At 41.0% G+C, this 19423-nt stretch overlaps 1 protein-coding gene across 3 annotated transcripts in view; it reads right to left on the reverse strand.

Moving 5' to 3' along the window:
* ralgapa2 (Ral GTPase activating protein catalytic subunit alpha 2) overlaps positions 1-19423 on the reverse strand; it is a 102445-nt gene that overhangs the window by 61046 nt on the left and 21976 nt on the right. For all 3 annotated transcript variants that reach the window (XM_061083346.1, XM_061083344.1, XM_061083345.1), the window contains exons 4-14: positions 8628-8685; positions 5619-5662; positions 4840-5020; positions 4593-4708; positions 3932-4070; positions 3313-3521; positions 1834-2079; positions 1413-1595; positions 702-833; positions 426-574; positions 203-314 (exon numbers count right to left, since the gene is read on the reverse strand). In XM_061083346.1, the coding sequence (XP_060939329.1) occupies positions 203-314; positions 426-574; positions 702-833; positions 1413-1595; positions 1834-2079; positions 3313-3521; positions 3932-4070; positions 4593-4708; positions 4840-5020; positions 5619-5662; positions 8628-8685 (1569 nt within the window). The remainder of the gene's footprint in view (positions 1-202; positions 315-425; positions 575-701; positions 834-1412; positions 1596-1833; positions 2080-3312; positions 3522-3931; positions 4071-4592; positions 4709-4839; positions 5021-5618; positions 5663-8627; positions 8686-19423) is intronic.

Here is a 19423-nt window from a genome sequence, read left to right on the forward strand (position 1 = left end):
TGAATGCAAGATGAGTTCGTATAAACACAAACACAAACAAATACAGTAAATAAGCAGTGGGTTCCCAAGAAAAAAAATTTTGCTCATGAAGGAAAATACATACTTTCAATAATCTGTAATCACAGTGTATTATAATATGTATAGATAGGATTAAAATACCCTGTGTGTGACTTAATGTAAAACAAAGCACATGCAGACATACCCTAAAGAGTATCGATGCTAGACTTTCAGCAAAACTGTCTTTTCTTTGGTTTTCCTGTGGCCTCTTCATCACTGCCTCAGTGATCCTCAGTAGTACCTGCAGCATCTGCTCCCTGCACAACACAGACAATTAAATCAAATTAAATAGCATGATAGAGTCTTTAGGAAATAACTCTTCAAAAAATAAAAAAAGGCTTCCATGTATATTCGAATATCTCACTGACCATGTCTGTGTATTCATCGTGTGCTCCATGATCATGTGACGGTAGATGCTAAGAACCCCCTTGCACACCTCAACCTGGTTTTCCAGGAGTTTGGGTACATCCTGGCACGGCTCCAACAGGAACACGTTGGACGAGTTGGTCAGGAACACCTGCATGAGTGCATAAAGGATTAGCACACGATAAAACAAATAGAACATGTAGTTGACAATTGCTTATTATAATCACAACATGCTGAGCTCACAGGTTAAACACACGGCCCTGTACACAGAGACAGACCTGTAGTGTAGGCTGGATGCCAGCCTTGATGTCCCTGTTCTGCTGCTCAGTGAGGAAGCCCCGATTGATGGCACTGCTGAAGGAGTACGTCCTCCCCCAGCTCGATGTCCGTCTGTGACCGTGAATCTCCGTCTTGTAGAAGACAAGGTAGGACAGTCAGGTGGAAACATAAACTAAGATACTGATGAAGATGCTATAAAGAAACCAGCCTCGAAGTTTGTTGAGAAAAAAGATTCCATGGTGTAAAAGTGTATATATGAGCTCTTTGGTTCTCTCTAATAAATGGTAGCACCTAAAGCTTTGTTTGGACCTTTTGTGATACAGGCACATGATGATTCTCAGGTTCCTCAAACAATTTTATCTACACTAACTATTGATTGGTTGTTTTTTTATATATAGTCAACAGCCCACTAAGTTTTGTTCTTCTGCAATTTGCGATATGTATATTCTTACTTCGATCAGATAAGGTGGTACGGTTTTACTACTGCTGATTGGCTCACCAATTAGATCACTTGCTATTGTATTTTGCATTTAGTAGTAACATCTGACTTAGGTTTCTTCATAAGTGCTCTACTAAAATGTCTGTAAAAACCTTTAAAATTCTCCACGACACTACCAGACAAATATAAGTGTATATATTGAGAGTATATATATATATACTGTATATATATATGTATAAAATTGTATATATATATATGTTTTTCCTTTCACCTGTACATGAATGTGGTTTGTCTCAGTGTTGAGAATCTGCTCAGAGCTGTCATCCACTTCATCCTCCTGTGTTGTTTTCTCCGGCTCGGTCATGAAGCCGGGCTTGTCCTGCAGAATCCACGTCCTGTACACTTTGATCACCTTCCTGGTAGCTGACGCCTCGCAGGACGGCAGCAGGAAAGCCTTTAGGGGGAGAAGCTTTTACTTATTCAGTGTTTGGAATAGTTTTGAAGTGTGGCCTGTTTGCAGGAAGGATTTTCAAGTTATGTGAACAAACGGCCAGCAGAGGGCAACAGAGTACATGTTATCACAGTGTTGCCATCCAGTCATCACTATAACGGTGAACCTATTTGAAGATATACAGTGACATTATATTTCACAACATCAAATGATGAAATATTTCTTGGTGACCACACTGTACCTGGTGGAAGACCTCGTTGACAAAATTCACGTTGTCCCGGGTGGAAAGCAGGATGGCGTGCACCATGTCATAGACATGGCGGTGCTCCTCCTCAATGCTACACAAACTGGAATCACTGGGCCGCCGATCCGACAGCGTGCTGCTGTTGGAGTGGCTCTTCTCAGGCTCCCCCGCTGGTCCATTCGAATCCCCGTCCGATATCTTATCCTCCTTCTTCTCCTGGCTGCTACTGCCTGCAGTGACAGTCTGGACACCACGGCGAGACAGAGATAAGTGAGAGTTCTTCTGTATGCTGCTACAGGGCTTCCTACTCCCAGTTAAATAAATGATCACGAGAGTCTCAATGACAAAGACTTTCCTTAGTTGCATTTTTTGGTCATTTTTAAGCTGCTGCATTAATCATAATGTAATCATAATAACATTAATTTAACATTTTATTCACGCCTTAAATTCTACCATAATGACGGTTATAGTATTTAGGTACCTCAGGATAAGGATATTGCATAAACTACTTGACAGATTACTGTTGAGGAATTTTTCACCATCCTCACACATTACTGTATATGCCACTATTTATTATGTATAGTGTATATTATATCTATACAGGAGAATAGTGCCTGCTTAGTTCCACAAATACTCCTTTATCTAGATAAAGGGCCAACCAACAGTACATTTGGTAACTCAGATGCCCCAGACAGAGAGACACCAACTTCAACTCTCACAAACTTCAACTCTTTTGCGTATTTCACCCAGTGGCAAGACGCAAGGACACAATGTGATTTAGAAATGCATATTTAGGCTTGTCTATCCAATAGGATGCAAACACCTACATGTAACAGAGTGAAATCAATTCTAGCTATTCATGGTTGTGCTGTGAGAATGGGTGATGCAAGTAGAGGAAGATATATGTGGAAGCTGTGGGAGACATCTTCAGACTTGGGGGTGACAATTGCTCTTACTCTGTTAGTGCTGTTATATTGTTTCACCTTCTGGTCTCCTTGATGCATCGAGTCTGAATCAAAACCTTCTGTATAAGACATCAGCTGCTGCCTGAGTTCTCTTTTCACCAGCTTCCAGAAAACTTCCATAACAATTACCACGACCCATTGTCGGACGGATGTGGTATGGGTCAGGAATGAACCCATTAAATTGTGTTCCACTGTGTTCAACATTGTAAGATTGGGTGTTTTTGCAACATTTTCGTTCAAATTCTCAAGAGACTAATTTATGGATCTTGATAAAGAAAATCAGGCATGATTATGTGACAGATCTAAATGAAATCTGCATAAAGTGAATTTAAATGTGGTGCCATAAGGGAACTGTTGGTCCTTGGCGGAGATACTAAAAAGTTACTTGTGTCCAGCTGTTTTTACATGGATACAGTAAAGTGCTCTGTGGTTATGTGGCAACAATACACTCAAAACAAATCTACCTCTTTCCTCCTCGATGACATCAATGGAAGGGTACTGTCGCACTCACCTGGATGAGTTTGGGTATGACCTCGGTGCCATTCTTGGCGCCCTGCGCTGCAGCAGCACTGCTGACGTACTTCTTCTCCAGGAAGAAGGTGACCAGCCAGGTGATGAAGGCCACACGGGGCGCCAGATACTGGTCCCTGGTGCAGAAGGTGCTCTCATTGTTCCGCGTCACTGGCACATACAAGGGTTTTGGTCTGTGGTGCGGGAGGTCTGATTGCGGAGGAGTGGAGAAGTGAATGAGGAACAGCGGATGGTAACAGAGGGAGGGTAAAAAACAGAACACAAGGAATAGAAGCAAGATATCAAACATCTCCAAGGGTCTGGTAGCTGAATCAAACTGCTCAACTCATTTTCTGTTTACAACTGTATATTTTTGATACCTTTCTCTTCACAAAACATCAAACATCCTTCTTTTGTAAATAAAAATAATCAAGACTCTTGAGTTGTATTCAAGCGCACAAGCACACACTTACTCTTCAACTTATTAAATGCTTAGCTAATTTTGAATGAACTCATTATTTTCTCTTATTGTTTAAGTAGTGCAACTCTATTGAACTGAATCATATTGAAAATGATTCTGCAGGAAGGTCAAGATAGACAAACAGTATATGTCATCTTACCTAATAAAGGCTTGTAGAGGTTTGTGAGCTTGGTGAAGGAGGGGAATAAATGTGGAAGGTAGTACTTCTTGAAGAGGCTGAAGAGAAACCTGAAGCCTGTGTTCTGGTTATCTTTGTTCCTCCATTCTAAACTGGAAGCCTGGCAGACAGACAGCACAAAGGCAGACAAGGTCAGAGCACAGGGAGAGGAGATGTTTCCAGCACACTGACAGTATATTGTTTCAAACACAATAGTCTGAAGGTTCCTCTTAGAAACAGTGCACAGATGGAAAAGGGTTTAGGCTAAGTAAATATACTAGTCCAACTTCACTTAACAACTCATATTGTATCTTGTTTTCTATCTTATTGTCACAGACATGACCTTACAAGGTGAAACAAACATATACATTGAGGTAGAATTCCCAGTTGATGTATTTTCCTCCAACCTGGCTACTATATAATGTAAACAGAGAAAAAACATGTGGGTTAAAGTGTTTCAAATTTTCCAACACTTGTTCCTCCATCTCACATTTAACATTGCAATACAATATAAGCCATGTCACTGTGAAACACCCATGCTAACAAGGGATCCACACCAAATTCTGAGATTAAGTTATAACTTCCCTATAGCAAGTGATTGTATATAGGTGTGAAGTCTTTTCAAAGCATGATCAGTTGTTACCTGAATGACCATGTACTTGAGCAGGGTTTCGAGGATGTAACAGGTCTGGTCCTCTGCAACTTTTTCCCCAGCCAAAGCTGGAACGAGCGGGTTGATCTCCTCAGGCACCACTTTAGCTGCTCAGAGTGACAGATACAAAGACGTGAATTACCACAGGAAAACAAGAGTTATTTACTAAAAACACGTGACCTCAGGGATCGACCTCAATGCATAAGGCAGCACAACAGAATGCATGTCCTAGTCTCACCATCAGGGGGATTGGAGAAGGGGTTGTAGATGATGGTGTCAAGGGTGCAGGGCCCTCTGGTGGAGGGCACAGCAGGGAACCCTGGCACCAGACATGCAAAGATAAGAAACTGCTCCTCAGCACAGTTGTCCCTCAGGGCCTGCAGCCACAGCAGGAACAAACGGATCCCCTCACATCGAATCTAGATGGGAGGATATATTAATGAATACACAACAAAAGCTAATTTCGACAATGTACATGAACACACATGTCTGGAATTCATCTTTACGACTAAGGTCCTATCTTTAAATTACAAAACTAAGGTCCTGTTTAAACCTGGTAATAACATCCTGTGAGAGCTGCTGAAATAAAAGAGATGATTAATTATTATGTGGGGATCAGACCAATATTATGGCAGGGGCCGCACACAAATCAATAAATGGCCACTGAGAATAATAAAAGTAAATGATTAAGTTATTCATTATGAGACTGCAGCAGGTCAGACACATCAGCTGAGCAGGAGGTCCTTCATATGCGGCCCAGGATGTATTTGCGTTCACACAGCGAAAAGAGTGTGGTCACATGCATCCCAGATGTGATCAGGTCTCGGATGCAACGAGGACACACATGTACTCTTGTGATCGTGTCACTCAGGATGGATGTTTATACCAGGTCTGATCAGGGTGTAAATGCAGCCTACTGAGTTGCTACATTCTTTTTAAATTAACACTTACATTAGTGCTATGGTTCATAATGTGTCCTGGAAATACATTTTTATCTTGTGATAATGAAAACAGTACCTTGAATGAATTTCCAGTGTGTAGAAGCTTTTTCAGAATAGAACCTGGAATAAAGTTAAAAAAAGGCACAGTAGTCAAAGACTTTGGCAATGCAGATTTTCACGAGACGTCCCTTACACAACAAGTAGTCCCCCAACAAACAGCACAAATGTGAAAGGAGGGACCCGCTCCTAGACCTTGATGGGTGGTGCTGACTAACTAGTGGTGAGGCTCCACTTTTGATTAAAATTAACATCAGTTGGCAGCGACATGCATTTTTGAAAGAAATCTGGTTCCAATCTGGTGCATGTACACTTTTTTATCCCGGTTTCTAACCACATAGGAAACCCAGCACAGTAGCGGCTTCAGCCAGGTGATGTAGCATTAACACAAACAATGGTGGCAACGAAAGACTATCCCATCTAATTAAGTTGGTTCAACTGTGATAAACAGCTAATCAGAGGATGCCCTAGTCATAGGAACATTTTCTCTCCATTTCATGATGACTTGATTCTATAGTCATGGCTGCGGAAACTAATCCACTGCAGCCTAGTTCTGTGCAGTGGCAGTGACAGCCCAACACCAGCCAAAGAGGCCAGGTTTAATATTTGCTGTGGCGCTTATCTCCCATTGTTGCCAATAAGGTGAAGTCAAGCCAGCAACGCGATGTTGGCATTTAATAGGCAATCCGGCCTAATTTTCCAAAGCCAGCAGACAGGAATCAAAATAGCTGGTAGACTATATTGTTGTAACCATGGTACAAAAATACATCAAAAGGGGTCTGCATTAAGAGTTAAGTAACCAGGATACTATCTGTGTGCATCATTACCTATGTACACAGGTAATGAATAACCAGATTTCTCAAAAGTCCAGTGTTAACACCATATCCGGAATATGATTAAATACGGGATTAACCTCATAACTGGGATAGTCATATTTAGGTGGTAGCCATGAAGACTCAGCTGAGTTCTTCTAAAAGGACTACAAAGTTTGCATATGAGTTTATGTGTAGCTGAGTCAGCTATTCTCAATCTTCTCTCAGTGGGTCAAATCAATCATATCTCTGTGCTGCTCACATAAAGGTGAAGAGGAATCCTTTCATAGGTCTTGGGCTCAGGACAAAAGGAATCTTATGAAATTAAAACAAGTTAGTGGGTTTTACTGTGGTGGCTGAATGGTGTAAGTAAAGGCTCTTATATACTACTACGTGTCCGTTTCTCGGAGAGGTCTCAGCGGAAGACAAAGAGTCTTTTAGATTTTTACTTCTCCGTCAGTCTACGTCCGGAAAAAATTCACCGCCAAACCCATAGGTGGCGCAACGGAAGACGAGCTCAGAGAAGCCTACCCCATTTGGGAAGAAGAAGTCCACGTGTCTCTGTTTACATGTTAGCTTGCGTCCCACACACTGAACCATGGCAACTAACAGAACTAAATAAAGTGACACCCAGCGGGTCAAAATGCTGATGTTATCGTTTCTTAGCGCAGCGGTTCCCCGGTCTTGTTTCCGAACTGTGTTGCTGATTCCACAGCTTGAATCTGCTTGAGGCTACATGTAGCTAGAAGCTACCCGGACCTAGCTCCCCCCAGCTTCCACACACAGTCAGCAGGGACTCCCGACACTAACTACTATCCAGTGTTTGCTTCTAACCTGACGGTATTATAGAAACAGTGTCATGATAGAAGTGGAATTAAAGTCGTGACGGCGGGTTCTTGCACTTTTACCACCGCAGTTAGCATGGTGGCTAGCCTAGCCCGCTAGCTCCGTTTTGAAAGCTCGTTATAACCGTATGTGACCGTGCACACATGCCCTCAGTGCTCTAACGAGCCACCGTCAGCCGGACAACTCCGCTGGATTAACACACACGTCACATTAATCGTTGAATCATAGTTGTGTTCGTGTTTGTTGCTACATGTAAACAGGAAGTTTGAGGTCCGGAAATACGGAAATGACGTCATACGGAAATGATGTCGTTCGCGGACCAATCACAGCCAAGAGCGGTCCGTCGGGTCTCCAACATGAAGACGGATAGTTAGAAAAATCAGACGTGTACGAAAAGCTGTCCGAAGCCCTCGGAGAGGACGTTTCACGACGGATAGGGCGGTCTTATCTGTCCGTAATAGAAAAAACGGAGAGGCATAAATTGGCCTTAAGCAGATAGAGGAGGAAAAACGTGTTTTCTTCAGCTCTTAATCTGAGTTAAATGTCTGAAACCTCGCAATCCTGAGCTACAAGGACAGAAACACTAAAAGTCATTGTTGCCATTCCTGAACCAACCAACCCAGCACAAATAATTGATTGTGCGAAGACAAATGCTTTCAGCAACTGCTACTGTAGAATGTGGAGAAACAAAAATGATGTAAAAGAGAAAAGTTATCTTAGGAATTCAATTAAAACTCAGGTATGAAGAGAAGCTATCCAACCACCACCACATTTTTTCAGAGCCAAAGTACGTAGTGACAACACAGCTTCTTGACCAATGACACGTGAACTGATGAGCGGCAAAGAAAACTAAGTAAGTTCAGAAAAAGGCCAAGAGGCAGCTTTAAACCTGCAATGATTTGTCGTCTAATGACAGAGAGAAAAAGGGAAACTGTCCAGGGCATCCATCCATCCCGAGATGAGTCTAGATATTTGGAATGACGAGCCTGAGGGGGAAGGCCAATCTACAACCGATCTAGACCTGGTCAGCGGCCAGCACCTGACAACCAACTGTTAAAATAGAGGTTATCGCTTTTGTGCAAGGGTTTTCCTATTTTTTTTGTGTGTGGGACTGAAATCATGCCAGCATAATTCAATTACTTATTTGCATTTCAAATGAAGAGCTCATTTGCATTTCCCATTTACATCCCCCTCTAAGACTAATTATTTTCTCGTCATTATGGAAGGTCGGGTGGTGGAGGGGATATTTTTCGCCACCACTATATCTTGGAGGTCACAGAAGCATAAGAAGGACAGACACAGGGACAGCACATAACTAGACCTCGTGGTAGTGGCAGGTATTTCCCATTGAGTTGGCAGTCAGTACCTACCTATACTGTGAAACTGCCATCGGTTGTAGACTTTCTCTGGCAGAAGCTGTAGAATTTTCTGAAGGAAAAAAAGGAAAGAAAATTAAAGGATTAGGTTCAGTCCGGCATCAATTATTAGTTATCAGAGCTTTGTTTGAGTAATAGCATTATCATTAGAGCTGCATTAATTTGCATAGCAGGGCCTTTCTTCTTCACTATATGTTGCTCGCAGAGAGCTTGAGCCGTTGTGCATTTACAACACAAGCGATTAAATACACAGCAGCGCTACTTATTCTGCACAGGATGCTACAGCGACTCCCCATCATGTTTCTTTTAGACTGGTTTGTTCTGGAGCTGTGAATTCTATCGTTGGCTATATACGACACAATTTGATTTGTTTTTTATTTAGAGGTGAAACTGTTGAAAGATCAGTGGCTCAAACTTCAAAAGTAGGAACAAGCCCTATGATTTTCTTAGTCTTGGTATCTTTGGGTTTTGGACTATTTGTCTCACAGTGTTTTTTCCCCCATCTTTATTCAAGAGCGTGGTCTTTCAGTTTAATCAATCAATCAGTCAAATTGTATTTGAATAGGAGATATTTACAAATCACAATTTGTCTAATAGGGCTTTAACATCCTCTGCCCTTTAAGAGTAGGACTTCCTGATTTCACGTTTAGAGATTGCAATGCTCTTTTCTTTGTGATCGAGCAGCTTCTGCAAGCATGAAACGTCTGCTCTTGGATTTCTCTGCTGCTCTTGGATTTTTGTTGAGCAACAAGTAGAGTGCAAGCGTACAGTTTGAGCACAAGCAGAGCAAACCCAAGCACAAGTAGGAGCAATTGCAGGGTTCTGAGTGAAAGCTTTGCAAAATCGAACTTAAAGACCACATTCTTGAATAAAGACAGGAGAAAAAACCCACATCTGACAAAACATGTCTGGAAATAATCTGCAGATCAAGAGATAATGAAAATAATCAGTCTATGGAACAGTTCTTTTAAGCTGACTCGAAAATAAACCAAGAGGCAAGAAACAACACTTTTACTTTGATTTGGTAAGTGTCATTATGTGACCAAAGAAGTAAACACTTAAAGAATGTTGCAGCCTTGCCCCTTTTCTCCACTTGGCCTCACATGTCTGCAGATCTCCGTGACCCATGGCAGCACTGAGAAATGTCATCACCTCCCCGAGAACCGCTTTACAACTCAATTAGAGCTTTCTGACCTTTCAGCAGCCTATCATTATTCTTGAATGCAGCAACAGGTTAACTGGGTCCCTCTGGAGAAATGAAAAGAGGCCGGGGGGAGGGCAGATGTGTGTGTGCGTGCATGAGTGGTAGGTTAATAGTCAGTGCGCTGTGAGCAATTGATACGCCAGTGGCTCACTCCTCATCAAACCCTAATCCATGAACCAATAAGAATTCATGATTACAATGTAGAGGTCAAGTCGGTCCTTTTGCCGTGTTACATGTGAAGCTCTCACGACCATACAACCATCTCTGGTCGGCAAGACAAAAAAAGTACAAATTTCAACAAAATTGAAAAACTCAGGGAAGATGGTTACAGGAATTAGCAAAAACAAAGATTTCTTTCTTGTTCATATAGCAATCAGGCTTGTGAAAATTGGTTGATAAGTGAAATTAAATAAAGGTAAATGACTGAGGGAAAACACATTGGGTAAGTTAAAAATTTTATTTAATATTTGAATAATTTTACACTAAAAATACTATTTATTTGTTCCAGTATAATGTCTTTGCATGTTTCTATTGTAATAGAACAACTGATCATGCTCTGGTGCAAAATGTCATGTTACCAAAACTATATTAAACTCGACAAATATGGAATTTTGGAGGGTGAAGCCACTTCTGATATTAGGAAGTCAAACATTTTCAATACCAATCAGGCATACATAATATATATATATATATATATATCCTAAAAAAAATGGAAATGCCTCCTAGAATGTTGCTATCAAACGCATTCGAGACATTATATTTAATAGTGTAACCATAAACCTTGTTATAAATCATAATAAATAAAAAAGCCGAATACAACCAAATTAATATAGAGATGTAAACGTAACGTAAACATAACTGCAGAGCTTTTCCGCAAAATAAAAGTTTTTATATCAGCCCATACTGCCAAACATAAACGTCAAAAGGCTCATCAGCGAATTAATCAGTCATGCTTTAAATATCACAAAAAAAGTTGGAATATGACGACATTATGTTGTCCAGTGCTTTGCCACATGATACTGGGACTTGTGGTGCATGGTCCAGAAGTCATCTCATGCTTTGAGTGTTTCAGCTTGTCGACAACCTCCCTCTTTCCATGTCATCCTCCATCTTTAACTTTCCCTTCTTGTCCTCTGAGACTAAATCCCTGTCATTACCATTGACACTGGAGATAGTGAAAGACATACATCGCTTTAAGGGGGTGCTGGATGATTATCTGTGCTGCTCAACTTGTCTCTGATCCACAGACGTGATGATAATCATGTACAAGCGTGTGGCTGCACCTTGTTATTGATCCCACATGGGATTACTCCATGTCTGTTCAGGCTCTGCACCGGCCTCGTCCACTCTGTCTCTTTGCCGCAGCAGACACATTATGCTCGGCGGTAACACAGCAGGGTAGGCAGCTTAAGCCTTTCCCAGTGTGTGTGTGTGTGTGTGCAGACACAATAACACCATCTTTCTCTCTCCTCACAGGGCATCAGCAAGGGAGAGTGGGAATGAGATGGAGAAGGTAGCTCAGAAAGACTCCCTGTGGAGCTAGAATGGCGACCGCAACAATGTGGAATTTACTGGCTGATATGAGGCGAATGCGGAGTCTGCTGGACTAGAGGTTGGTGGAGTTACTCTAATCTGCAGCCATACTCCAGCATAAAGATGGGGGCATTACCTTGGTAGGACAGCAGCCTTAACACATTTACATGATCCGCACTTAGGTTTCCAGCAGCAGGGCCTGAACATGACACAGAATAAACTTCTCCCAGAGGTGGTCTACAAGGGCTTTTAGAAGGCAGCAACAGACTTTGAGGACTCTCAGATGAAATGAAGTCATTAACATACTGTTTAGCTTTTTTTACAAGTTGAGTGTACAATCTATGCACTATGAAAAATCTCCTAAGAGACAAAGACAAAGGAGACATGAAGCAAAATGTTGCTAACACAATGTACATGTATAATCAGAAAACAACGACGGTCTAGATCCCTAAGAATGGAGCTTATAGAGTGCATCCCTGCGGCCAAGGCCCAACAGTTCCCTATATATAATTAAGCAGCACAAACTGACACACCCAGATATTTGTTCCATAAACATGCCTGATTTTTTCATCAAGATCTATAAATTATCCTTGAAAATGTTTAGAAAAATGCCATCTTAAAATCGGGGATCTGCCCCCTGATCCGGATCCACACTAAAAATCTGGTTCCTTATTGTTTACCTCTTGGCGGAAGTAAACATTATATGATAATAAAAAAAAACAGTACATAATTTAGATTGTAAAGTGAAATATTGTTTATTATTTAGTATATTTAAGCCTACAAATAACATGAGTCCTTGATGCTGCAGTCACTCCTGCACAATGTGAGAAAAGACGTCAGACGAACGCACACCTGCTTTGTCTAAAATGCTCTTTAAGGTAAGTCCACACAGTGTAGACCAGACCAGACTGCTTATTTACATGCAAACCAAATGTCTACGCATCCCCTCATTATTTGCTGGTGAAGGCCTGGGCAGATGCCGACCGGTGAAGCAAATGTCATGTTGAGTAACTACAAAATATAATACAATCTAAAGCGTTAAGCACGTTTTTGACTTTAATTTTTGATATAGTAACAAAAATACCCTCAACTATGAACACAATGAATTAGAGATGATTTTATTCTTCCCCATGTTATCATTCTCCTTTACAGCCAGTAGGTGGCAGCAGCAGAATGCAATCAAATTCCTCTTGTAAGATCAGCCTGGAGGCTCAGGTTCCTGCAGCAGGCTCAGACCATCCAGGGATGTTTTTCAGCACTTTCTACACAGTTTCAGACAAGTCAATCATGTCAAAATACATGTCAACAAAGCAATACATGTACATAAAGATATGCATCTTGACATGCACCGTTTATGAATCTGTGTCTTTGCATGTGGCTGACTATAGCCGTTCAGGTTCAGAGGTCAAAGACAAGGTTAAATAAAGGCCTGAGACCTCATGATCATTTCCATGTGAAACCAAGCTATACTTGGTAAATTTGCAATCACACATTAACTAATAATCTCCCACTGGTGAGCTGTCATTCATTACTGGGATTTAGCTAAATGGCTCTGGGTTAAATTCTCAGACACATGTTAGACGTCACATAGTTTCAGTTGATGTGCATCAAGAGGAATAAGATTACATTACGATAGACAGCAGAAAAAAACAGGACTTTCCATGATATAGAATGATGCTGTTTCTAATTACCTACTTTCTCATGTCTGACAATTTACACACACACACACACACACACACACACACACACACACACACACACACACACACACACACACACACACACACACACACACACACACACACACACACACACACACACACACACACACACACACACACACACACACACACACACACACACACACACACACACACACACAGCTTCAGCGGTGCATCGTGAGCAGGATTTAAATTAACATTAGGAACAATCAATCCTTTGAATGAGCTGCCAGGTGGAAATTAAAATACCTCGTCCCTCCCTACTACAGTTTGCCTTTTTTGGGTTTCTCACTTAAACTGACAAATATGATGGTTATATAAAGTTAAGTAAAATGTATCTTCTTGTCTTCCCTTTTCCAGTTTGTTGGTTAAGTTTTGATATATGTTGGTTCTTTTATAAATCTCCTCTCATATAAATCTCAAGTGACTATCTTGGGTAAATAAAACATAAACCAGTCACAAATCTCAAATTTTCTGTTGCGTTCAAAAAGACGACAAAACTCCCATCACCTCTCAACTAGGTTAATTCCACAGCTATCTATCAAAAATGAGGTAAAATTGATTTAATGGGCAGATTTACCCATATAAAGGCAACTGAACAGGGCAAGTCTTCAATAAAAAATAGGAGGGGGGATACAGACAGGATGGCAAGGGAAATTCAGAATGCTGATTCAGGTCCGGATGACAGCCGAGTCATGGTAAGGTCATATCCTGGAGTGAAAGTGGATAAACACACACTTCCCTTTGAGTTGTGTTGGCCCCAGAGCTGTCCCTTAACCTGTCCCACAACCTCAGATCAGACTCACCATGAACTGTCGTCTACAGTCACGGGGGTAAACACACTGGAGTCCCCGGAGGATCTTTACCAAGAAGCTCAATCTGGTCTTGTGACTAAGAACCAGTCTTTATTAAAACAGAAAATTATTTTATCCCGTTTCTCTTCTAGAAACACAGACACTTACTGTGAAATCAGTGTTTATCTACAGCAGATTTTCAGTACCTTTCTTACTATGCCCTCATATTTACTCTTGTGTGTCTTGGGTGGGTTTACAGCAGCAAGAGGTGACATGAGGGTGGTCAGAAAGAACACATCCCAATTCTTATAGAATATAGAATCGGCTGCCCCAGGGAGACACAGTACCCAACTGTCAAGAACGTTGACTTAAACACTGGCCAAGTATTGAAGCTCAACAGTATTTTTGTAACACTGAGAACATAAATCATCATAAACATGAAAATAATCAATAGGTCTGTATCAACATCATAAATCTGGACATTGCACTTTTTCACTAGTCCTTTTTCCAAAACTGATCAAATTGGGACCATGAGCAGACAACAATCAGCTTGAGATCTTGATTCAACTTAATCACTTCAGAACAAAAAGATGTTTTGTTTTAGCTTTGGCAAATTTTCTTCCTTGAAAATAGACCTTTCACTGATCTATAGTTAAATTGCACACATCAGATCATTCCTTCCAGAATTCAACCCTCCTTCCAATCCACACAGAATAAAGCGGCCAATGCCTACAAGGTGGGCCTGTGATATATTTGGCTTTAAACATAGAATTCAGTCAGAGTAGTGCAGTGTTCATTCCGAACCTGCCTCTTTGGAATAGTCTGTCGGTTTGGATTGTGCTAATGCTGTTTGCAGCTTTCATTGAATTATTTGAGTCGCAGCAAGTAATGACCGTCTGCAGGACTCCGCCCACAGAACCCTGAAGCCTCAGCTGCTGCTGAACAAAGAGCTGTTCACCTGTTTAGTCAAAGTTCGGTGAAGCTTGACTCAGTACGCAGAACCACAAACTGGAGAATCAGTTGGCATTGCCGCTACTGATTTTTCAAAGCTTATCAGCATTGAACAACATGTCTGAATGCACCAATCGACACTTTTCTTCCTCGGGTCCAAAACAATAAACATGCTAAGTGAGAAGCCGACAAGAGGAACGGTTCTTGAGATATGCCAGTCACATACAGACAGACAGATTTATTGAACTAGTAGATAGATGGAGAAAAAACCCTTGATTGAGATGCTCCTTCAACATGAATCCACTGGTGAGATACACGCCACAATGTTCTCACACTTTTCACAAGCCTTTTTGTTCCTTTGTCCTCATGAGATATTTGTTGCCAGGAAATTGACTATACAACACTTCTATAAACAAATCTATTTAGCTAAATTCACCCTTGTTTCACCTCGAATACACTCGAATCCCATGTTATGCATTTTCAAGGCCATTGATTATTTAGGTGAGTCATATTTAACAGGGTAAACAATTGGCTATGCAGAATTGTTGCATTTGGATAAAAGACTGAGAACTCCAACGTAAAGACCTTTTGAGAAAAGGAACTGATTAAGACTTCAGATGTAAAGGCAGTGAATGAATCTGATGCATTTATATGTTTCTACGAGGGGTCCTGCTGCATTCTCACAGAGATCAGGTCTCTGCTCTGTCAGTCCTGGTGCAGCATCCCAAACTGCCATGGATGCCTCTCAGGAAGCAGACACAAAGAAATCCTGGAAGGCAATGGCGATGGCTGGTGGTGGTGGCGGTGGGGGTGGGGTGTTCCGGCAGAGTTTAGGGGGAGGGACAAAAGCTCACCCCCTTCTAGATATCTGTTTTCTGAAACAGGCTCAGCGTGGGGACCGTACTCCCCCACACAGCAACCCACGGAAAAAAGGGGGTCACATACCTCATCATGACAGTGAAGTAATCTGCACATAGCCAGCTCGATGCAAACACACACACACGCATGCACATGAGACTTGTACTGTAGGTCAGCCAGATTTGAATTCAAGGAGGGACTCAGGTGCATGGATGGATATTGAGGGGGGGGTGGGGGGGGGTTGCAAATTCCCATCTGCCCGGAGAAATGAGAACATAACTGTGGCTTTGTGTCTGAGAGGGGGCAGCGATGTTGATCTTTGTTGTTCGTCTTAACCTGTCATACGGCATATAAGTGTATCGCAAAGCACAGAGTTTATAAACGTCTTTTGTCCCCCACAGCAGCTGTTAGCCAGTAGCTACTTTCACCAACACCACTCGGAGGCTTGTTGGACACAGGCTGCAGAGGCAAATGTTCTAGTCCGTTGTCTTCTGTGAATGACACGTATTTATGAAAAGCATTTAGCTTCAGTTCAGCTTGTAAATGGCTGCATCGCTGCTTCAGAAAAAGGAAATGACTATGAATTTGCTTGTCCGAAAAGAATCAGCTCTGTTCATCTTTGAGGCATTTGTCATGTCCCTGTGTTACAGTACACTGAGATAACATTATACATATTAGTAGTGCATGTTTGTGAGCACAAACGCGTCCATTGATAACCATATTCATGACCGCATACGGTATGATCTGATTGCTGATCTAATGTGGCATAAAAGTCACATACGCACACAAAGTCAGTTCAGTTCTCAGGATAAAAGCGACCCTGTATCTGTCCTGTACACACCACTCAACGTGAGCTTATCTTCTCAGTGCACGGGTAAAAGCACACGTTGTCACAGGCAGGGGCTAAAAGGGGACAAACGAGGGTTAAGCTGCTTTCAATATTAGTTCTCTCTGAAAAGATGACTCCATAAATATGGAGCAGGAATGAATCCAGGCTTTATTTACAGGTCAGATGACTGGATGTGAACTGGCGGGGAGGCTATCTACGTGAGGAGTGGAGAAAACCGGAGCGAGGTCTCGTTAGTCAGTTTCCTTTGTTAAGGGATGGGGAGGCCGTTCTTGGTGAATTAATTTTAATAGTAATTAAGCTTTCAAACAGCAGGGCTGAGGAGGCCATAGAGAAAAGACTTCATTATGAAGTCAGAATTCTACAAAAGGATGCCAACCTATCTCCAACTATCAGCAAATAAACACACTCGAATTGTGCTACTTCACATAATGCATCAAGCAGACAGGAACAAAAACGACAGGACCAAAAGATAACAGATGCCTTGTGTTACATAGACCTGACAAGAAAATTCATAGCAAAAATGTACTGAAAATTGGGTTTGGCCATTTTCCAGACTTTGCCTTTCGCATATACAAATAATATATAATACTAGTGTGATGGGAATTTTGTATTTAGACATGTTCAAATGTAACAGATTACATTTATATAGAAAGAAGTTTACTGAAAGATGTATTTCTGTGTTTAAGACTCATAGTCAGAGTTTAGCTCAAGTTAACACTATGCATAATACTCTTGAAGGGCCTTATAGACGTGGCCTTCTCAGTCTAGTGTGAACAAAAGGTTTCTCAACAGGGGCCAATTAAGTCTTCTGTAACAGGGAGCTTCAAAGGCTAATAGGTGTGACCTGCAGAGACAGGAGATCTCTGAGAAACTCACAGGGTCTGGAACAAGATGCGTTTAGCATCTTGTTCAAACTTCAAAGAGACCGCCAGAGACCAATGTCTGGTCTTCCTGTAAACGACATGGAGAGAAGCTGATTGGACAAATGTATTTTACTGTGGAGAGGAGGGATCTGATTGTATAAATGGAGTGTACTTTTGAGAGCTCATCGCCATTGCCCTCATATCTGTCACCGTGATGTTTGAGCTCTGTGCCATTGAGGTCAAGTCTGTTGTCGTGACTTGACCTTTGTAAACCGTCCGCAGACGGTTTGAATTAAACATCCAGAATTGATAATTGCTTGTTGTGTCATGATATGTAATAAATGTCCCATTACATTTGGCTGTTGTTGGCAGTGACATCCACGTGAGCGACTCTGGCTCTCGGTGCTGAGGGTAGGTAATTGCGCCGGGGCAGTACGTTTGGAACTAAACCTTTATTATTTCAGTGGGCCTGATGTTCTGAGAATCCGGAGTGCTCACTGAGGTGGGCTAAAGAACCGACTGGGACAGGCAAGCAGTTTCATTCTGGTAAAGTATAATTCTTGTTTTTAGATCTTTTAAGGAAAAAGGTCCAAAGAAATTCACTCATTCAGGGAAGTGAGTTACAGACGTGTATATACTAAGGAGGTCTTAGAGACCGGTATAGGATTCACAATAAGCTTAATAGGTTAAGATTCTTTTCAAAAAAAGATCAAAATGTTAAACAGGGTTTAGCGAAAGAGTTTAATGCTAAATTACTTTAATATTGGGCGCTGCGGCATGCTCATAGTTATTGTAAACAAGCAGAAGAGTAGAATATAAATATATAATAGTATTATTATTTTGAAATGGAGGAAAAGCTGTGACAGAGAGACCTAGGCCAGGTCTGTATCGTCTCAGCATAATAATCTGTTTGAAAATCTGATAAATTCCCATACATTTTATACCTACATGTGTCTTGTTTAAGAGAAATGTGAAATGAAGTTTTCTCTAAGGCGATTTGATTCATGCAGAGTTTTAGAATTGTATTAGAGGAATTAAAATTAAAACTTAGTAATTACAAGAGGTGATTACAGTGGCAATATTATAACTGAAGGGGTTTTTCTCATTGTCTCTTAAAAAGTGTTTTGAAGGTGAAAGGTTACTATCAACGTTACACAAATGTTGATGATTTGATACAAGTAACATGCATGATTTGATGAGACTAATCTGAGAATTACAGCTGAAAAAGAAAAAGTGAGGAGTGAGTGAGAGAGGATTTCCTGGAATTCTCAACACTGGAATAAGGTGAGTATAATTTCAATCATATTTGGGATATATGTGTAAGTTTTAAAGGCTTATATCAAAAGAAAAAGAAAAAGATTCAGATCAATCTTAAAACGAATTTGAAAATAGACGTTTTTTAAGAAATAGGAAAATAATTGGCTTTAGAAATTAATTCTGAAACATTAGGGTCTTTTCCATATCAGTAGAACTTAAATTCCCAAAAGATTCGTATTCTACTGAATAAATCAGAGTTTAAATTGATAAACAACCATTACAGAGATGAATTTACCACAGATTTCTTCTCCTACAGTTCAAGATATGGTTCTGAAGTATGGTCATTATAGTGTTACACAGTTTGGCTTGTGGGTAAAAAACTATGATTTTCCAAACACAGGGAACATAACTTTAAATCAGTTGAAGCAACTTAAGATCAAATTGCTCATTGAACAAGAACGAAGCAAAGAGGAACAAGACACAGGGAGAGATGTGGAGCTATTTGTGCCAGACTGGAGAGCATTTGAGTGTTGGTTGACTGAAGTCAACATAAGAGACAGTATACAGAAGGAAGTAACCGAAATAATCTCCAGGTATCAGTCTCTCCAAATAGGTTCTGATCTGGATACATTTCCACTGAGAGGGAGATCATGGAGACAGAGCAGCCATCAAGAGCAGACCATGATGGAGAGAGAGAAGTTCAACAAAACTTCATATAAGTAAGAACACAGCTGCAGACACCATGTGAATTAATGTTAC

Source organism: Limanda limanda, chromosome 12, assembly GCF_963576545.1.
Source record: "Limanda limanda chromosome 12, fLimLim1.1, whole genome shotgun sequence".
In the NCBI taxonomy this organism is placed as follows: domain Eukaryota; kingdom Metazoa; phylum Chordata; class Actinopteri; order Pleuronectiformes; family Pleuronectidae; genus Limanda; species Limanda limanda.